The 22728-nt window shown below is 37.6% G+C and overlaps 2 protein-coding genes across 2 annotated transcripts in view; one reads left to right on the top strand and one right to left on the bottom strand.

Moving 5' to 3' along the window:
- Positions 1-2151, bottom strand: part of LOC141431446 (BRCA1-associated protein-like) — a 26025-nt gene extending 23874 nt beyond the window's left edge. Inside the window, 2 exon segments of the mRNA XM_074092629.1 lie at positions 218-458; positions 1801-2151. Coding sequence (XP_073948730.1) covers positions 218-458; positions 1801-1879 — 320 coding nt within the window. The 5' untranslated portion in view covers positions 1880-2151.
- A 263-nt stretch (positions 2152-2414) lies between these two features.
- Positions 2415-22728, top strand: part of Usp32 (Ubiquitin specific protease 32) — a gene marked incomplete in the record, with an annotated part of 68592 nt that continues 48278 nt past the window's right edge. Inside the window, 4 exon segments of the mRNA XM_074092710.1 lie at positions 2415-2601; positions 2681-2915; positions 5260-5578; positions 7578-7806. Of these exon segments, the coding sequence (XP_073948811.1) occupies positions 2544-2601; positions 2681-2915; positions 5260-5578; positions 7578-7806 (841 nt within the window).

The following is a 22728-nucleotide window of genomic DNA, read 5'->3' as shown; positions in this document are numbered from 1 at the left end:
GCTTTGATTCATAAATTAAATAAAAAATTGCCAAATACTACATTGATTGATGAAATTGACCAAAGTCAGCGAAGAATTATTCCATTTTTAGTAACTTTTTGTTATTTTAGGACAAATTGAATTACCCCACACCACACACAAATAACCTACCTTATATGGCACTTTTAATAATTTTCTACCCACATGTTTGTAACTTGTCGTAAAGTCAGATACTCACTTTTCTTTATACAAATGGAGCACCCCTTTAGTGACTTCAACCAGCGGGTTACCACAGAAGAAGCTGATGGTTTCATCGTCATCAGGAATAACGCTTTCTTTGGGTGGAGTCCGACGAGAGCTGGTCGGCAGAATGCCTATGTCCGGGTTGGGGCCTAACAACACACTGGCATATGTCTCCACTGTGATTGTCTTGGATTCACGAGCACCACGGTCTTTCTTCTTTTGCTCTTTGGCAGCTTCTGCAACAATAATAATATGTACTCATCCACACACAATACAAAATGTTATCATTAGTACAAGCACCAGCCAGCTATCAGCATATCTAATGCAACAAAGTGTGATAAATATCTAATATGACTATTCTAGAGCCAGTAGCATATGTCAGATATATTTGTATGCTCCCATGTGGCAGATATTAATGCAGGTTACATGCATAGTTTATAAATTTTTATCTAAGTCCGATTGACATAAAATTAGAGCACTACTCAGACTCAGGTCACTGCAATATTTTACCTCCTTAGACAAAAATAGTTCCAAACAAGAATATAGTAAGCCATTTCATTCTGGATCATATTGTATAACATTACAAAATGTCTTATAGTCCAGCAAACATGACATCCTCCTCATCCTCTATATAACCAAATGTTTTTTCCTAACTAGGTTAGCTGGAAGAGATCCCTTTTTAGGGATAAGCTCGCCTTTGTCTCCTCTCTGTGTATTTGTATTTTTATTTTTATTTTTATGTGCAATAAAGAGTTTACATACATACATACATCAAAGACCTCCTCGTAACAATTTTATTATACATAGGTAGTTTCACTTTTGCTATTATTTGGATGAAGTACTACATAACTAATAATAAACATTGGTTGAATATTGATGATGTCATTCCTATGCAAAATTAATGTTATTGCACACAGGAACCTTTTACGTCCAAAAGTTAATGTCAAAATGAGGTCAAGTGAAGATTAAGATTAGTTTTTGGAATCAAAATTTCGAGTTGAAATAAAAAAAAAAAAAAGATTCCAAAAACCAATCTTAATTTGATTGCCTAGCTTTTTAACCGCCACGGTTGGCCACAGACAACAAATTTTTTATTCTGAAAATCGTTCCATATGCGCCACGAAATGCCGATTGCCGACATGGCCACTATGGCACTTTTTTCAGCTGTCGTGTTTTACCGACCATGGCGGTCAAAGGGTTAATAACGACATCTCTTGTCCGGGTGAGCGGTTAGTTCCAATGGAATGCTGAAAGTTTCTCGATGAGGGCTGCAGCATAGATGTCGCTAGTGTCGCTGCTAGAGTGACTAAATAAGAAACAAACAAGCTGAGATAAGTGGTGCATAAGAGAAATTCGTGTCTGTACCCCTGTCCAGTGGTGGTGTAGCGGTATAGCACGTGGCACGGAATGCCGAGGACCTGGGTTCGATTCCCGGCGCTGGTCTATTTTTCTGGTTTTTCTGTGCATCTATGTTTCAGTTTGTATTTTCGATATGGTCAAGTGAAGAACAAAGAAAAGTCTGTGCCCTTTGAAAAAAAAAAGTAATATCGAGCAGCAAGGCACGGGAATGTTTCTTACCGACTTCTGCGGGACTGTCGCCCATATCTGGAAGATCCTCGTCTATTTCTATACTCAAAACACACAAAGCGACGGACATTTACGGATAAGATAAAGGAATTCGCGAACTTCAAAACAAAACTCAACACCTATTGAACCATGCTATGCTTAAAATCACACATAGCGGTATATAAGTCGCTTAACGTACAAGCACAGCTTTTATAGTAAAATAGTTTAACTACGTATTTAAACGAATGAAAACAATAACAGTGCAACAAGCAAAACTCAGGAGGGACGTCACGTCAATCAATAAAATCGAGATGAGTTGTCAAATTAATCAGCTGGTTGTCATCATGGACCATGGACCATGGATGTACGTTGTCATTGTCAAAATGTCAAAGCCTTGTGAGGCATCGACAATAGAAGGTGGTTACATTTTGGTAATTCGACTGTTAAACTGAAATATGAAATAAAAAATAATTTTGTAATAAATTAATTCATTGACCACAGTAAATTCCCCTACGCTGTGGATTTGTTTGTAAAAAAAAACTTAATGTTTTGTTAAACTCACTCGCAAACGTGAAACTGAACGTTAGACTAATCGTTCAATCGTACCACCAATCGGAATGTGGAAGTGGAAAAAAAATAAACATATTCAATATGGCTACGGATCAGACGACGTGAGCTGTCAGCTGTAATAATTTCTCTTTCTTTGTGTTTATTAAATGTTTTAAAAATGTTATGATTCTTGAGAACACGCAAATATGGGTGCTAAAGACTCGAAACCTAGTTTTCTATCATACGAGGATGCAGTGAAGCGGGGTATGCTCTGTGTGCGATGTTATGAAGTGCAACGAAGATGAAAATGAGCTTATTTAAAATCGTATATCATTGTTTGCAGTGTCTGATAGTGAGTTCAGGCGTATCAAGGAGGCGTTCAAAAGATGTGCCGGCGCGAACGGCACGTCCTTGAGCTTGGAAGCGTTTGTTCGCGAAGTGTTAAGTGACGGAGTGCCTTTTGAAGTCGCCGATTGGCTGTACCAGGCGTGTGGCGGCACCAAGAGAGGGATCCCATTCAAGGAGTTATTGTGCGGAATTGTAGTCCTGACCAAAGGAAACATAGAAGAGAAAATCAAGTAAGTATAATTTACTCCGCAAAATTTATGAGTAACCACCGTATTTTCTTACGCTCAGTAATATTTACCACAGTACTTTACAATTCAAATTTTCCTGTTTCAATTTTTCACTTTTGCATCGAGAAGTTTTTATCGTGATTTGTTTTGCTAATATTTATTTTGCTTACTTAATCATAGTTCACACAAAAGTGCTTACTACATTTTTTTTTCAAAGGAAGGTACACAGAAAACTTACATTAATTAACTCTTTGTAATACATATTCTTTTTTACTGTAAATTTTTATTTCACGGGTTAACTTAGAAACTTCTAGACTTATTTTGCTAATAATAACAATTATTGTGTGTCACAATCGTTATCTGTGTGCTAATGGTGACTTAATAATTAAGGATTACATTTAGTTATGTTTTTGTTGTTGTCTTTTTGCAAAATCATCTTTTTTTTTACTAAGGACCTTAAGGCACATACAGCCTCAATAGTTCATTTTGCTAAGATTAAAAATAAACAAAGAACTGTAGGTAGAAACAAATAAAAAAAAACATTGTCTTTAAAATCAAAAATATATTTATCACTTTCTACAAAACTACTATCGATATTAAATGTCTATGTATATACTATTACTAGTATCATAAATCTGTCTGCCTGTTTGTCTGTTCCACCTTCATGCTTAAACAACTGAATCTAGTTGGATGAAATTTGGTTTGGACATTATTTGAAATCCTGGGCAAGACAAAGGTTACTTTTATGTATCCATACTTTCATACTAATATTATAAATGCGTAAGTGTGTGCATTTGTATGTTTGTCCGTCTTTAACATCGAAACGGAGCAACATGATTTTTGGCATAGAGTTACAGCCTTATTCATAAAAAATCCTTAATTGAGATTTGATCGGTCTGTTACTTAGCAGACTGATTAAGCTTGTTAGACGGTTGTCAAGAAGTATGATTCATAAACGCTTGCTAGCAGTCTGCTAGTTGTTGAGCTGCTGATAGACGGATTAGACGCATTATGTTGGCCACCTTGACAAATCAAAGACAAAAAATGGCCTAATCGATCTATTAAAAAAAATTGACAGCAGTGAAAGCAAATTAGCAGGAAAAAAAATAAAAAAGCGAAATTTTTTTTTTAATTCCATTTATGATCCGCATGTTTATGTTCTGCAAAAAGCCATAATTTATGTTGGCATCCATTTTTTTTTTATTGTTAATTTTTCTTAAATTAGAAATTTTAAATATGAAATTTTCCTTTTTCATAATTTATCTGTTTTTTTTTAATCCTTTGCGTAGCCCTGCCTTCACTATTAAATATCTTCGGTATGGTTTTTGCTCTTGTCAAAGTCAGCTGTTCAAACTTGTAGCGGCCATTTTATGACTTAGCAGGGTTTAAAGGAGTCTACGGTCAACTTACTTTATGACTTAGCTTGATAAAGACTACGGTTACTTTAACAGAGTTTATGAATCTGTTTTTTAAGGATTTATGAACATGCTCTAACTTTTTATGAATAAGGCTGTTAGTCTATAGGCCAGAGAGTGACAGGTTACTTTTTACTCCTGGAAAAATGAACAGTTCCCGAGGGAACAGCGTGTGATAACCGAAACCTATGCAGGCAAAGCCACAGGGAAAAACTAGTATTTTATAAAAATGGCATAATTCCCACAGGATAGTGATAAACAAAATATGACACTGAAAAAATTGCGAGCAGCAGCTTGAAAACTTAATTTTACCTCTTTTTTATATTTTTATAGATTTGTTATTATCTGTTACTGTAGGTTGGTTATTATATTTATCCTGTACAGTCAAGGGCATAAATATCTATACCCTCCTGGGACCTGATATTTTTAACAGACTTTTTTAGTTACACCCTAGATGTGGTTCACCAGTTTTGTTAGAATACAATACAATACAATAACTCTTTATTGCACACCAACACAGTACAGAAAACAGGTAATATACATAGAGATTTTCTAAGGTAAGCAATAGGCGGCCTTATCGCTTCAGAGCGATCTCTTCCAGGCTTCTTTCTTTGTTATTTCGGATATTATTTCAACATTCTTAAGATTCTTTTTTCAATTAACGATTTGTACTTTTATTTGTTAATTGATCCTTTATAAAGTATGCGAGGGCCCACGAGGTTAAAGCCGTAGCATAAAATATACAAGACAATACAATACAATGACTCTGTATCATACACCACAAATAGTAAGTGATACAACGCAATTCGTAACAAATACCTTACAGATAGTAGCATAAAGGTGTATAAATATCTTAATGTCTTGGCAATATAGAAATATTTATGACCTTGACTGTATGTACAATCACATTCTATTTACATCAAAATTTTCAGATTCCTGTGGACTTTGTATGTAAATAATAATAGCGACAATGGCATGTACATCTACAAATGGGACTTTACCAGCGCCCTCCACTTGGAAAACACTTCCCTAATCATATCAGCATCGCACAAAAGCGCAGAAACACTCACAAGCCTATTTGGTCCGAATGATAGAGTAACGTTTGAGCAGTTCCGATCATGGCTCCTCATACACAAAGAAGCAACGGTGCTGTCCAAATGGCTTTTGTCTGGGAAAGCCAATGCAGTTCAGGAGTTGGACACACCAACTTTTTATCAGAGCTTGGCTGGTGTGACGCATTTGGAAGAAAGGGTAAGTGTTATCAACATGTTTCTACCTTTTTCGGGTTCCACTCAGAAAGGAAAAAGACGATAAATAGTTTTGAAATTATTTAAGAAAATAGGCTAAAATTGACCACTCCCCTACTATTCAAATACAGAAAATAATTCTATGAATTACAGGAAAACCTATGAAAAGTCTCATTTGCATGCATTTTACTTAAGAGCAGGCTGAGAAATGCTGAATATTCATAAAGACATCTACAATTTTGTACAGAATCCTTGATGCTCAAGTCTAACTTGGCCAGTTTTTTAAACAAAAAAGTACCCACTGATCTATACATACCTCTTGGAAATATAAAATCTAGAATTATCTTATTTACTAACAAGGAACTTGTAATTCTGAATGTTAATGCAATTTTCTCTGATATACTTTGCTAAAAAAAATCATAATTTTGTGGCATCTGCCTATCTTGCCAAACTTACAATTTTTTTTTAACTTGTTTGTAGTAATATTTCTAAGTAATGTGTTATATTTAGATCTTAAGAGGTCTTCAGTTCTGAGGAAAACAGGTGTATTTTCCTTATCTAGCGTTAGGCACTTGTGTTACAGTATTAGCATCTAAACTTACCTGCTTAAGTGCTAATAATGAGGTGACATATAAAATGAATTAATAACGTTATAAACTTTTTATTCTAAAGATTTATTGTCAATGAGATGAGAATCCCTCCTGGGGCAACTCGGCCCACCCACCGCTCAGCCAACATATCCAAAATCGACAACTCTAAATTATCCAAGCCGAAAAATGCGGAAATATATCAACAAGGAATGAATATTGCCAAAAATGAAATCTTGTCCCATTTTAAAATTTTCAAATTAGATATAAGCCATATACAATAATGGCAATTTGTGTTTACATAGAAAAACTAGCTTTTAATTAATATGTTCCACCTGAAATAATTAGTTTTGAGTTTATACATATTAAATTTAGTCTTAATTCAGATAACATTCACTTATATATAACGTAATTAAATTACAAGGAAAAGAAAATTGGTTCTAAGTATTTTTCTACACAACAACATTTTAACAAAATCCACTTTACGGTATTAATTTTGGGCCGAATCAGAAATAGTAGACCTATTTCGACGATTTTTCCATTATATTGAATGACAGTAAATCATTTGAAAGCTTTTATGTAAGTAGTAACTAACACTTATGTCACCCGCTCACCCCTCTATAAAGCCAGAAAAAAAGACGAGCAATACAAATATGCTCATGAGTCATATATGGGTTGTCAAAAATATACAATTCCAATTTTAAAACAATCAGTAACTGCCAAAGAACTAAAGTGATATAATAAAGCACTCATAACCATGAAATAACAATGTATGAGCTAATTTTATGATCCCTCTATCAGAGAGTGTTGTTAGTTTGCTAGTTGAAGATAACGGAATTCAATAACGGAATTTAAACATTGTTTGAATTCCAATAAAATTATTCGCCAATTGAAATGCGAAGTACATAAATCAATAGCTTTATGGCATAGATGATAGGAATCCAACATGATAACGAAAACGCCAATTTCCGACACTTTTGCATACGGTTCGAAACTTTTTATTTACAGTTTTTTTTATTGAAAATTTAAATACCTTTCAAACATGAAGCTTTTATACGAGCCAACTAGCACTGGACTCGAGTGAACTGAGGTTTGCCTTCAGGCCTTGTGTACATCAATCCAGACAAATATGCACAATAGACACTGCATGCTTGATTAATCTCTTGTAACGCGTTAGGCTGCGAACAGCCAGCCTTTACTGCTGAGTAACAGTCGCTGGGCTTATAGTAGAAATTGGGCACGATTGTTTATAATGCAACGTCAATAAAGACCACAGTGTAATTTTTGGACATTCCAGTGGTAATTAAGAAATCGTAAAATCTCGGAATCTTATGATTTACGCGTGCAAATGTAAACTATAAAGTTGATTGACCCGTAAGCTAAACCACAGTTTCTCTCAAACACCCGCTCTTCCAGGACATAATAGAGCTGGAGAAGTTCTTCTGGTCGCTCCGCAACTCGGCGCCGACGGGGCAGCTGGACGCAGAGAGTCTGTCTCCGCTGCTGACGCCGCCGCTGCCGCGCGCCGCCGTGGCCGGCGTGTTCTTGGCCTTCGACGAGAACAGGGACGGCCACGTGGACTTCAAGGAGCTCTGCTGCGGGCTCAGCGCCGCTTGCCGGGGGCCCAGGACTGAGCGGCTCAAGTGTGAGTATAATCCTACCAGTATTATAAATTTGAAGCCGTGGTGGCCTAATGGTTTGACCCCACCAAGAGAGAGAGGGGAGAGAGAGGTTCAAACCCCAGCTGTGCTAAATTACATTTGAAAATCACGAGCTTCCTTTTCTGTCTAATGGCACAATTAATCTCGTCGCATTGGCTTTGCTTTATTGTATTGTATTGTATAACTCTTTATTGTACATAAAAACACATGAAAATAGCAGCAGTTCTACTACGAAACTCGAAGTTCGTGTCATGCGGTCCCTCTGACACTTATACTATTTAATACGAGAGCGAGAGGGACAGCACGACACGAAGTTCGAGTTTCGAGTTTCGTAGTAGCCCTGCAGAACACAGGATAAAGGAGCGGCCAAACCGCTGCTTAAAAAACGGTGACGGTACGGCATCGCAGTGACGCATCGTATGCGCACCGTTTTTTTTTGCATGCTTTCCACACCGCTGCTTAAAATACGCAAACGGTGCGGAATCGCAGTGACGTGCCGTAAACGTCACGACTTTTGTTCGGTAAAGACCTGAAGTTTACGACACGTCACTGCGATTCCGTATTTTAAGCAGCGGTGTGGAGAGCATGCGATAAAAACGGTGGGCATAGCATACCGTGTGTCACTGCGATTCCGTGCCGTCACCGTTTTTTAAGCAGCGGTTTGGTCGCACCGCAGTAAGATGTACAAAGGCGAACTTATCCCTTCTACTTATCCCTTTAATCGAAATTATTAATTATTATTATTAATATGAAAATACTCTTAAGTGTCCGTAATCAAGATAACTGGTTTGGTTCATTAAGTTCTTGGTAAGCCAACTGACAATCGAATTCGACAAAATATAAGTAAATATTTACCATTGTTTATGTACCTTGGTAGGTAAATTTTATATGCCTACCGACTACACACGTGTTATATGAATATGAATAAATCTCAACCATACCTACAGATAGTATGCGAGAGAAAACAATAACAAGGAAGACCATCTTGCGGTTGAATCATTATGATGTAGGTATAATATATTATTGTACGGATATTGGTAACAAAAGAGATGCACTAGCGTGTCATACGAGAGCGACGGAGACGCAATGATCAAAGCGAACTACCACTACCATTCCAAAAACCATTTAACCACACTATAAAACAATCTTTAATCGATGTGTGTTGCCTGTGAATGACGTATAAAATTGAGACCATAATTATATAGATAAGTAAAGATATAAATATACTAGCTTTTGCCCGCGGCTCCGCCCGCGTGGTATTCTGTTCCCTCGGGAACTGTGCATTTTTCCGGGATAAAAAGTAGCCTATGTCACTCTCGGGCCCATAAACTATCTCTATGACAAAAATCACGTCGATCCGTCGCTCCGTTACGGCGTGAAAGACGGACAAACACAGAAACATACAAACACATAATATTAAGTATGGATGTATAATGCTCCCAGAATAACCGAAAAACATGCTCCCAAAGCACACATACACGTTTTGTCTTCTTTGCTCTCGTTATGAAATTCGTACGGCTATCTTTCTCTTCGTCGTCGCGTCAGAATGGCATAGATTACAACTGACGCCATTTAAAATTGGATTTTCGGCGCTCTAATGACGTCTTCACCCTTATGAATTAAACTTTCATCTTTCCTAATGCGAACTGCTAAGACATGGAATTCGTTCCCGTCGTCTCGTCTGTATTTCCAAATAAATACAACCTAGGGCTCTTCAAGGCTAGAGTGAATAGGTTGTTACTGAACCAGTGAGATATAACTTTGTGTCTGCGTTAGAGATGTGCGAGGATGTATTGTAAATAACTATTGTGTTTGTCATTAATCAATATAAATGCTTCTTTTACATGTCCTCGCTCCGCTGAGCTGTTTCCACCAGCAGGGCTACCACGAAACTCGAAGTTCGTATCGTACCGTCGTCCCTCTCGCTCTCGTATTAAATAGTATAAGTGTCAGAGGGACCGCATGACACGAACTTCGAGTTTCGTAGTAGTCCTGCTGAACTGTGCTGAACGGAGATTGGTAAATGAAGCGTTTCTATTGGTCATAAAAAACACTTTCCTCGCAAAGCATCCTCGCACATCTCTGATGCAAACGCAGGTTTAATCTGCACTTTTCATCAGGTGAGATAGGGGTTAATTACGTGTCCGTTTTATGCCCTTACATTTATCCTCGTGAGGCCTATTCTCATACATTTTTCCTTAAATAAATACAATACGGTGCGCGTTGTCTCGCTTTTACAGCATCTTAACGATATCAGACGTCTGCAATTAACAGATAACTGTGACGAGATAAATTGTTTGCTATGCTATTTTTAGCCTAAGTTTTTCTACTCTGACATTATCATGTGAGGCGAATAAACGACGTGGTTAGCATTTTTCTGCGGTGATTGTATAATTGCTTTCACTGTTGTCAGAAGGGCATGGGAATGCTCAAATCATTAGGCCACAAAATATTACTCGTAATGTAATAATAACACGTTTTAATGGTTAACCGGTCTGACTGCTCCATCAACAGAAATTGGATACCATTCTTGATCAAATAACACCCTAAGAATATTCTAACAAGGCTAGGTTACATAGTTCTGTCTTAGAGTTCTAGTGTCTTTATTGTATTGCCATCAGCCCATCAAAACTACGCATCAATGCTAAGTTTCGAATCAATTTCACAATAGGAAAGGGGTGATAGGAAAGGGGAGCTATGCTCGAAGTTTCTTTGCACAATATAGAATCCAGAGGATGGAAATTCGCTCAAGAACTGAAGTTACCGACATAGCTCGGAGAATATGCAAGTTGAATGGGGCAGTGGGCGGGCCACATCGCTCGATAAACAGATAACCGTGGAAGAGAGATCCTCGAGGTTTGGGCGCGTAGTGTCCCACTCGCAAAACGTCCCTCCACCATAATTACGTCCCATTTGCAAAACGTCTTCCTTGCAAACGGGAACTTATGCGAAAAATCCCATTCGTATTACGTCTCTTTTTCAAAACGGGCCCATCATTTTCACAAAACGTCCCTTAAAGATTCTCCTGCTATTGACCATAAATAGTATGCATAGACAGCAGAACTTAACGAAGAGCCCAAAACGATTTGATCACGACTTTATCGTAAAACCTATGGCTTACACGGGACATTTTGCGAAAGGAACTTTTGCGAATGGACACTGCGAACGGAACATTTTACGAAAAGAACGAGTTGCGAACGGGATATTTTGTGGAAGGGATATTCTGCGAAAAAGGACGTAATTTGTGTGAAGGGACATTTTAAGAACGGGATAATCTGCAAAAGGGCCGTTTTGGGAATGGGATATTTACAAAAGGGACAAAGAAACAATTTTCGCATGGGACCTTGTGCTCCTAAACCATAATCGAGTTGGTAGCGATCACGAACTGGAAGATGAAGCATTGGCAGGTGATCGCCCACTAGGTTAACTAATGACGTCGCGAGTGCCCAGCAGTGGGACGTATGTAGGCTGAGATGATGACGATGATTCCTCCAGTATGACAAGTCCTTGGAGATATTTTGCGTAGTAAAATGAATAAATCACCGCTAATAGCAATGTACGATATGCTCGTATCGCATAGATACTTGCTATGATAGCTCGCATGATAGGAAGATATATGTTACAAATATACTTATCATACCAATCAGGTACATACGAGTAAACTGAGCAATTCCTTTAAACTGAATTTGTTAAACAAAATACGTAACAACACGGACGTGATCGTTTTAAAAGGTTTCGTAGCTCAGTTAGAAAAAACTAAACCCTTTAGGTTCATTTTGCTGCCCGTCCGTCTGTCAAGACATTTTTTCTCAGGCATGCGTGGTGTGGAGGTATTAAGCATTGAAAGGAATTCAAACTTCTAAGTCATAGTTCAAGTAAGTAATCATTCATCACGCGTTTAAGAGCGTTTATACCTGCTGAGCTGGCAAAGTTGCTGGCATCGTTCAATGATCAAAAAAATTTAATAAAAAATCGGAAAGGTACAAAATGCCGGGGAATCAAAACCTACATCGTACTTCCAGTTGTCTTAAAAACTTGGAATAACCAATTAGAAAAGTCTAAAAATATTAATTGTTTATGTCTATGTCATTGACCAATCTAAAATGACCCCACACAGCGTACATCTTGCTTAGAAGCAGAGCTCTAACACCAGATAAACGATTTTTAACAAAAGGCTTTGTTGTCACTTCGGAGTCACTGCCATTTAATTGGCAAAGGAAGCTCATATTAAATATATTGACCCGGATAACTCACGTCTTAAATCGAGTTTAGCTCGACATGTTTCGGGCTAATCCGTAGCCCTTCGTCTTCGGAGCAACGCGACTCAACACGCGCTAAACATGTCGAGCTAAACTCGATTTAAGACGTGAGTTATCCGGGTCAATATATTTAATACTAGCTCATGCCCGCGACTTTGTCTGCGCGGATCTAGGATATCGCGCGGTGGCGCCCTCTGCCGGAATAAAAAGTATCCTATGTTGATTCTTAGGGCTTAAACTATGTGTTCACGTACTAATTAACTATTCAAAAACTCGCATCTTTAAAATAGAATTGTTTTCATATCAAAGTATTACGGTTCAACTATCAGATAACAGATGGGGCTAGTTTCACCATATTTTGTAGGTAATTTTGGAGTTGTTTAATGTTATAAAATGTTTGTTATGTTATTTAAATTATATTAAACGTCGTGTGATAGTTAAAATATCAATTAATACAACTTTTTCTAAAAATATTTAATTTGTAAATATCTTCATAGATGTCGTTATACCGCATCTGCAACAAGCTAACGACACGCTATCTTAGATTGTATAAAGTCTTCAGATTATTATTGTTTCATCGTAGCATTACAAAAGCGATTCAGTAGCAAGCAAGTAGGCTTTGCTAATAAAGACCAGTGCAACGAGAAGTGCATTCTTATTTTTGGGACCCTTCAGTTCAGTACATGGTCCTTCGAACCGGATACGGTTTTCGTGGGATACGACGGGTCCACGGCCACGCCAACGCAGTGACCAAGATTGTCGCTGAGGGCGTTTGCTGTAAGAAGAGGACGACACGATAGTGAAGTTATCGCCGAGGACTTCGTGGAGCAGTGTGACGTAAGCTAGTGTTGTGCTACCAATAGTGACGTGGAAAACTGTGAGTACATTTAAATTCTTAATCAGTGCAATTAAATTAATGACTTCATTAAATCTCTAAATTAAATAAATGGACTTAGAAAAATTTGGACTATTGTAGACTTGTAAAAATTAGTGTTAGCTAGGACTTAGAATAATTTCGCAAAAAGTGGAGAGACGGGGAACCTATGCCCGATTTTCGACTAAGTCCCAATTTCTCAAACACTTAGAAAAAATAGCATCAAAATTGGACTTGTAAAATTCTTCGAACTTTTAACTGTCATCTTAGAACCTAACAATGGAAACCTTAATTAAAGTACAGTATGACTTGTATGAAGCTATAAGGAGAGCTCAAACGAATTGGAAGAAAACTCCTAGAGAACGTTTCTCAGTCGAATACGTGGAAACCAGACAGGAGTCTTTAGATGAGTCATGGGCCCAATTCCGTTTGACACATACTCAACTCGTGCAAGAGTCAGATGCAAAAGTGTTGGCTTCTTGTAGCTATGTCAAGGACAACATTTATGATGAAGCAGAAGAGTTATACATTGCATACAAGACAGACTTGAAGAAAATGTTGGGCAGATTGAAGGCAATAAGTTCCAGTAGTCCGAAACCTGTGGAGACCAAGAGCTGTGAACAAATTAGGTTACCGAAGATAGCTATACCACCATTTTCTGGTACTTATACGCAGTGGATCAGCTTCCGAGATTTGTTTACATCCCTTGTGCATAACAATAGTTCTCTAGATAATGTCCAGAAGCTACACTATTTAAAGGGTCACCTTACTGGAGAGGCTGAACAGCTTCTACGAAACATTCCCATTACTGCAGATAACTACACGATGTGTTGGGAATTGCTTACGAAGAGGTTCAATAACAAAAAGTATTTGTCGAGCTGTATTTTGAAGAGATTGTTGAGTCAACGAAATATTAATGTCGAGTCAGCAAGCGCACTGAAAGAATTGTTGGATACCACAAACGATTGTTTGTATTCTTTGCGAAACTTAGGAGTTGACATTAAGAGCTGGGACATATTGGTGATACACATTCTGTGTCTTAAGTTAGACAGTGAAACTCGTAAACAGTGGGAGTTCAAAGTGAGTGAGACATCTGGTGATTTCTCTACTTACGAACAATTCCAAGAGTTTATCGAGACCAGGTTTAGAGCATTAGAAAATATAGAGCCTAAATTTTTAAGACCCAGCACTGTTCAAAAGAGTACTCACCAGAATATCTCACACACTCCTAAAGTTTATCATGTCACTGCGTCTTCTGCGCCATTATGCATTTTCTGTTCGAAAGAGCATAAAATAATATTTTGTAAAGATTTTTCAAAATTAGACATAGATTCACGTCGTAGCTTCGTCCAAACAAACAATCTATGTTTTAATTGCTTGAATCCAGGTCACGCCGTCTTCACTTGCCGTCAAACCACGAGATGCCGTATATGCAACAAAAAGCATCACTCTTTACTACATCCCAAAAATCAGACTAGTTCAACTGATTCTAATGTCGGGCGTAATCACTCAGTTGAACGTAAGGTCGTTGCACATGCTACCACAAATACTCAGACCATTGCTGATGAGACCACTAATCTCACATCCTGCTTTTCGACCAGTCATAGTCAAGTTTTGTTGGCTACGGCTCTTGTTAAGGCTCAATCGAAAACAGGCTCTGGTGTAACAATTAGGTGTTTGCTCGATCAGGGGTCTCAGGCTTCGTTTATCACGGAGTCTGCCGTTCAACTACTTGGGTTGAAGAAAATAGCACACAGAAGCTCTATATCGGTTTTAGGAAGTGATCAGAACGCTAATTTAGCTTCTAATTCAATGGTTCAAGTCAAAATTCAATCACTGCCTGATCCGAACTTTGTTGTAGACGTAGACGCTTTTGTCCTAAGCAAACTCACATCAATTCTCCCTGATGAGAGAGTTGTAGTCGAGCTTCATTCAGAGTTTGCAAATTTAAACCTAGCAGATCCAAACTTTGACATCCCAAACAAAATAGATATGCTCCTGGGAGCAGATGTTTATAGTCAAGTCTTGTTGAATGGGATGATCAAAGGTCCTTTAGGAACACCGACAGCTCAGAATACAGCTTTTGGTTGGATCCTATTTGGACCCGTCAATACGAACTGTTCTATTAAATCTCAGAACATCAGCGTCAATCATGTGCATGTACAGGCCAAAGAAAATGACACACGCAAACAATTTTCGAAACTCGAAAGTGATACTCTTGTCACAGATCCTAAGCAGCTTTACACCGGGGAAGAGGAACGGTGTCAAGAAACATGCGCTGTCACAAGAATCGTTGAAGGTTCCAGTCAGTCTGTTGTAAAGCTCTTATGTTCCAGTAGAAACTCTGAAGCCATAGCCGTTGAACGTTGTTCATCTCTGCAACGTCACCTGAAAAAAGGATATTTGAAGTTAGATAATAATACAGTAGAGGTAACTGATCCTAATAAAAATAATAATAAATACTTAGCTCAAAACGCAGTCATTGGGGCACATATCTCGTTCAAAGATGATTCAGCAGACTGTGCTTCTAGAAGTATCCATCAGTTTACCAATGAACAGCTGGGGAAAGAGGGACCGTCGAGGCTGAAAAAGAAAAAATATAAATTACTTAAAACTAAACTCAAAAGATACAAATTTAGTAAAGAAGTCAATTAAATAACCTGAAAGAAAATAATTTAATAATAATTTATAAAAAAAAATACTTACCTTATTTATTTACCTTATCTTTTTGTTAAAAATTTTGAAATCTTGAAAGTTGGAGCCAGTTTTAGTTTTAATTCCAGAAAACAATTATTTATCTTGCAACTTAAGTAGTTTGAAGCGATGGCAACTTACCCAAAGGATGGTACAGGACTTCTGGTACCGCTGGTCGCGTGAATACCTAACACAATTTTACCATCGTTATAAGTGGTCTCATCAAATACCCGAACCTTCACTTGGTAGCGTAGTATTGGTTAAAGAGGATGATTTACCTCCTGCTAAGTGGTTGTACGGTCTAATTGTTAAGAAACACCCTGGTTTGGACGGCGTTACTCGTGTTGTTAGTTTAAAATGCAAGGGCAATATAATTAAAAGACCCGTAAGCAAATTGTGTTGCTTACCTATTGAATAATAAATTGTACTTTTGTTCTAATTTGTTTGTATAAGTTAATTGTTATGTTCTGTCCTAGTTGTGGTTATGTTTTGTTTTAGTTTTATGGTGTCGTTGGCTTATCTAATTAAGGACTGCATTCGTCAATGCGTCCTTGGCGGGCGGTATGTTCACGTACTAATAACTATTCAAAAACTCGCATCTTAAAATATAATTGTTTCATATCAAAGTATTACGGTTCAACTATCAGATAACAGATGGGGCTAGTTTCACCATATTTTGTAGGTAATTTTGGAGTTGTTTAATGTTATAAAATGTTTGTTATGTTATTTAAATTATATTAAACGTCGTGTGATAGTTAAAATATCAATTAATACAACTTTTTCTAAAAATATTTAATTTGTAAATATCTTCATAGATGTCGTTATACCGCATCTGCAACAAGCTAACGACACGCTATCTTAGATTGTATAAAGTCTTCAGATTATTATTGTTTCATCGTAGCATTACAAAAGCGATTCAGTAGCAAGCAAGTAGGCTTTGCTAATAAAGACCAGTGCAACGAGAAGTGCATTCTTATTTTTGGGACCCTTCAGTTCAGTACACTATGTCTATACCAAATTTCATCAAAATCGGTTCAGCGGTGTCGACGTGAAAGCGTAACAGACAGACAGACAGACAGAGTTACTTTCGCATTTATAATATTGTTGCACGCGCGTATCGCTGTTTATTTCCCCTCACACTCATGGAAACAAATCTCGTCCCATATTGACGTCACTATGACAGCGATGAACGTGTCTCCTGATAAACAATACAGATATCTGATAAGTAAGCAATTAAACGTAATTTAAAATTTAAAATAAAATATGTAGACAATGACCCTGTCGAGTTTTTTCGTCTGTACCTACTAAATATGATTTTAAATTACGCAACCGCGTCTATTGTGTGTGTGTGTTTTTTTATATGTATGTTGCACGACGAGCCCCCAGGTTCCTAAGTCGTGCACGTGACGAAGTTTTTTTTTTCTAAATCGGAACATCATTCGTTATCATTTCAAGCATATGTATATACCTACATCCCTCTGTAGTAGGCGGATAAACATACCTAAATAGATAGATAACAATTAAATACATATTAAAAGCGTTTATACCTGCTGAGCTGGCAACGTTGCATTTTTGTTAGTTTTTCTCGATTATTCCATAAAATGTAATGAAAATTGAAAATGTGGTGTGATAGAACTGTTCTTAATAGGTATATTAGTTAATGTGTCTACTGTAATAATTATGCGTGATAGACTTTTATTTTCTTTAAAAACGTTAATAAACATTTGTTCCAGAACAAGCATGATTTATTACTACTACTACTGTTACGTACTACCAATTTCATATTATATTCACATTTTACTTCACGCAAAACTTCTCATTCGCATAGTTACAACAGCGGAGCGTGAAAAAATAACTAACACCTACCGGCCCTAGAAATAAGAGTCGTATCAGATATTTATGCACGCTTGTGTCAGATATTTTTGCTGGCGGCTGTACAGCAGTAAAACCTGTCAAGAAACTTGCCGTCGATTACGTACAGAGGCACGGTTTGGCTGTCAAGGCCGGAGGTCGCTATTATCTATTGTTTGGCGCGACACCTCCGTTTACGTAACAAACGGAGGATGTCCTGTTTTGACGCTGTTTTATCTAGCCCAAACTCTAAAACCATGGATTATTCGCAGTAGTTACTTCGCTAATTCTTTTAAAGTCGCTACTTGGTTGCTGGACCATGTAAAGGTAAACCAAAAATTTATGACTATTGTCAAGAGTGCGCTATTATTTTTATTTTATGGCAATAGTTTAGTATAGTCCATAGGTATAGTCAGAACAATGACATCTTGACTTGTCTACAACGTTTACCTGTTAGCTCTGATGTTAATTTGAAAAGGTTTTTTAGTGAAATAGTTTCATTCCCCAAGCTATTTTTTTCTTCAGTAGTTTATTATAAACACTAGATGAAAACCCGGCTTCGCTCGGGTAAAATGTCACACTCATAATAATATGTTTGAAAAAAAATTTTTGCCAGTTTAAAGACTGTCGTACGTACTTATCGATACATCTGACGTATATTCCCAGCCTTAATATTATCACAAACACTTTCACAGCTAACCTACGTATCGGTATTTCACCAGTAGATAGTTCTCCTAAATCTTATTTGCCCAAATAATTATGATGTCTCTGTCTCATAATCAAAGAAATTAGACCTAAAGGGACCAATATATGGTAAGATTCGTCTGTATGATCGATCTGATGAAAATCGACGAATGGTACCGTGTGTGGGGCCCTTAAGAGGTCACAATGGAGAACGAAATGCAAAAAAATGATATCAAATTATAATTTTATTTCGTATATATACTCCTACACGTTAACTCCAATCCTTTCTGATCCTAAATTTTTTCCGTAATCCTATTACCGTTTTATCATATTATAACAACTGTTTCCCTAACTTTGTCATTGGCTAATGTTCTCGTAGCCATAAAAAAAAAAAAAAAAAAAAAAAAACCTGTGACACGTGATGACGTGACACTAACGCCACTTTGATGTGATGACTTTGATTGACATGTTTACTTCGCAACGCCATTATATACTTAGTAATTTATTCAAGTTTATATTGAAAATACTCGATAATCCGAATTTTCCGTCTACAAGTGGTCGACTCGGATTGACTAGTTTTTTACGCTCTTCAATTTGATGTGCATTTCGTTCGAGCCTACCGTACCCCTTGACGAAATTATTAATATAGATTATTTACAATAATCCGTTGTTGACTACTAATCGTTTTGGGCACATTTTTGTTATTGTTCAAAGAAACCGCCACAGTGACACTGACAATCATTAAAATTATTGCCAGTGTAAAAAAATAGTTCCAATGAAATTCCGCAACATGGCGAATAGTTATATATTTCTAGTCAGGCTTTAGCATGTACCATCAGCCAAATAAGTGGTTTATCAATTTTTAAACAAGTTCCTATCAAATAAATATGTCGCTAAAGTCGAACTTCCAAGTCGACACACTCGTCAATTGGCATTATTGTTTTGTGACATGCAAACGATTATCAGCTTTAGGGTGGTAGACCACATATTTGGCTGATGGTACAACAGATGGCCGTCGGGGCCGAAAAGTTCTCGAATGGAGACCGCGGATCAGCAAGCGCAGCGTAGGACGTCCACCAACGAGATGGACGGATGACCTAAATAAAGCCGCGGGGCGCATCCAACCGAAGTAACTGGAGGTCTATGGGGGAGACATGTCCAACAGTGGACGTCCTACGAATGATATGGTAATGATGATGATGATGAACTGGACGCTAGCGACGCGGCCAGCATTTACGTTCCGAATTCACCACGAGCTTCACGGTGAAGGAAAACATCGTGAGGAAACCTGCACAACCTGCGAAGCAAAAAAAAAATCAAGTTTCTGGAACAACTGGAAGTATCCTATCGGTTTTTCAGTTACGGCATTTCGTATGGAAACTCCTTTTTTATGGTTCCTTAAAAATTACAACGATTCAGTTTCCGCCAACAAACAGTACGTACAGTATCTTGGATGCACCTGTCACAGTTAATTAACTTGAGTGCTCAAACACAATGCGCCAATGACATCACGCCCCAACAAATAGCTATTCTGACTTGCAATTATATGCACTATGTATGTGAGTTGCGCTTCATGTAGGAATTAGTCACATATCGTCTATGTTCATATAACATTTGTGGGGGTCAAAAGATTTTTGAATCATTTTATTATACAGGCTGATTCAGGATAGGAGATGTGACTTGATGTAAGTAGAACCATACCAGAATCCGTTACTTTAAGTGTACCATATGATATGGTAGACTAAATGTAAGCGATATGGTCCATATCGCACCAATATTAGTGAGATTAACGTTTATTTTTTTAGGATTCCGTACCCAAAGCCAGGCAAGGTGACAGCCGACAGTTGGTAGGGTCTAGTTCAGTGGTTCGTAACCTTTTTATTGTTACCCATATGACCTTCTGGGAAAACTGAATTAACCTTTATCCCCCAATATATGGTAAGATTCGTCTGTATGATCGATCTGATGAAAATCGACGAATCGTACCGTGTGTGGGGCCCTTAAGAGGTCACAATGGAGAACGAAATGCAAACCTGTGACACGTGATGACGTGACACTAACGCCACTTTGATGTGATGACTTTGATTGACATGTTTACTTTGCAACGCCATTATATACAGTAATTTATTCAAGTTTATATTGAAAATACTCGATAATCCGAATTTTCCGCCTACAAGTTGTCGACTCGGATTGAATAATTTTTTACGCTCTTCAATTTGATGTGCATTTCGTTCGAGTCTACCGTACCCCTTGACGAAATTATTAATATAGATTCTATACATAATTAAGATAAACTCGCTAAAGCACCAATTGACATGTGAAGTGTTATCTACAGATAAGTGTCGAATTTGCATCGATATAGTATCTTTCTAGTTTGTTTAGTATCGGTAGCGCGGTAAGCTGAGATAAGCACAGATGGCACACTTTGTTTAAATGCTTTCGTGGACCTTTTCTGAATCCGAATCTCAAAGACTAACAATAGCAATAAGGGCTATCGCGTATGAATTCGCCGCTAGAGGCGCTAGTGTAGCGTGAGGTCTCAGAAATGTCAAATCTCATAGTTTTTGGGTGAGCTACGCGGGTTTATTTATAATTAGAATAATTTTGTGAATATTTTGCGTTACCTGAAATTAATTATGGCAATTATGCGTTACGGGGCAATGAATGTCGTGTTTTGAACAGTTTTGTCTTTCGGAAACTTGTCCTCCCTTTTTTCCGTACAAAACGGGACTACACTACACTGTGTTTGCTCGATATTTTTATGGTACGGTTTTAAGGCGTATTAAAAATGATGTTAATCTAAACTTCGTTTTCACGCCCGTAACCACACTTCAAAACCTCACGCAACGATAAATCGATATCCTCGACAAAAAACGATAGCCCTCATTCAGAGGGGTAAAGTCAGTGGCGTAGCGTGGGTATCAGCCCGGGGCGGAAGAAAATTTTGTCACCCTCTTATTGAGGGTACTCATTCTAATCGGTCCGAATCATACTCGTAGGTGCGACATTTAATTAGCGTTAGTAAAGTTGTAATTGTAAAGGTGTAATTGATAAATTTTATGCGACAGATATCTTTGATGTCGTCTCTGTTTGTTTTGTCCGAATAAACAGAGATAGTATCACACATCATATTTTGGCCCTTAATTATTTTAGAATAACTATCCATAATTAATGGGTTCGAACCCCGGCTCGCACCTCTGAGTTTTTCGAAATTTACCACGAGCTTGGCGGTGAAGGAAAACATCTTGAGGAAACCTGCACAAACCTGCGAAGCGATTCAATGGTGCGTGCGAAGTTCCCAATCCGCACTGGGCCCGCGTGGGAACTATATAGGCTGGGATGATGATCCATAATTAACCTAAATATGACCATAAGTATAATTTTATTAATTAAATTCGGGATTTGTTCCGCGTACCTTGATTTTAGAGAAGCTCTATATTTCGGCACAGTTCGGGCAGTCGTCTCGTAATTATGGCGCATGCAACTGTACCGAAATATCGAGCTTCTCTAAAATCAAGGTACGGTAATGACCGTGATAGTCTAAAATATTGGACCATAAGTATATCTTGACTTTTGTTGTACTCCACTGCAGCGCCTCAGATTTTTCCTTCCAATGTATTCTGTGTCATTAGTTAGCAATTAAACCAATCAACCTTCAAACCTGTTTTTACGTATCTAAATAACAGGTAAATCGATTACCTAAATAAATAAACACACTGGGTTTTACACCTCACTAATTGATCAGGGAGGTTACTTTGTTAAACACTAGCTGTTGCCCGCAACTTCGTCTTTGAAAATTATGTATGTATGTATGTATGTTAACTCTTTATTGTACAAAAGAATTTTGCATAATTGCTGTATTGCAATTATGAAGTTTTTTCAGGATAATAACTATATGCCATGTCCTTGCCCGGGACTTTATTGAATGATTGAGTAACACGTAACATCTTTGCAAACTTCTCATTTTTCATTCATTACCATTCATCAGTCATTTTGACGACCGGATGGCCAAGTGGTTAGAGAATCTGGCTGTACGAAGCTTGCGGTCCTGGGTTCGATTCCCGGCGGTCTCGGATGATTAATATGTATAGAACCTCGTGGGTCCTCGCGTACTTTATAAAGGACCAATTAACACTCAGAATAACGGCCGAATGTACTTCTTAAAGTACAAATTGATCATTGAAAAAAGAACTTGAGATTTGAAATAATATCCAAAATAACAAAGCTTGTGAACCACGTCTCGGCGTAACTCAAAAAGTCTGTTAAAAAAGTTAGGTTAAGTAAGTTAGGTTAGTTAAGTATGTATTTAGCAGTATGTTTATCCGTTGCCTAGTACCCATAGTACAAGCTTTGCTTAGTTTGGGGACTAGGTCATTGGTGTCAAGTGTATCATGATATTTATTTATTTATAATATTAGTAGTTACGTATGTTATGTCAAACGTTAATGGCAGAAAGAGATCCGTAGATATGCGACTGCGAATACAGTAGAGATTAAAGATATCTTTACATTACAGTTTAGTACCTTGTCACTGTGTGGCAGCTG

This window comes from Choristoneura fumiferana, chromosome 9 (assembly GCF_025370935.1).
Source record: "Choristoneura fumiferana chromosome 9, NRCan_CFum_1, whole genome shotgun sequence".
NCBI lineage: Eukaryota > Metazoa > Arthropoda > Insecta > Lepidoptera > Tortricidae > Choristoneura > Choristoneura fumiferana.
Note: the sequence above shows the minus strand (reverse complement) of the source record. Positions and strands in the feature narration are given on the sequence as shown.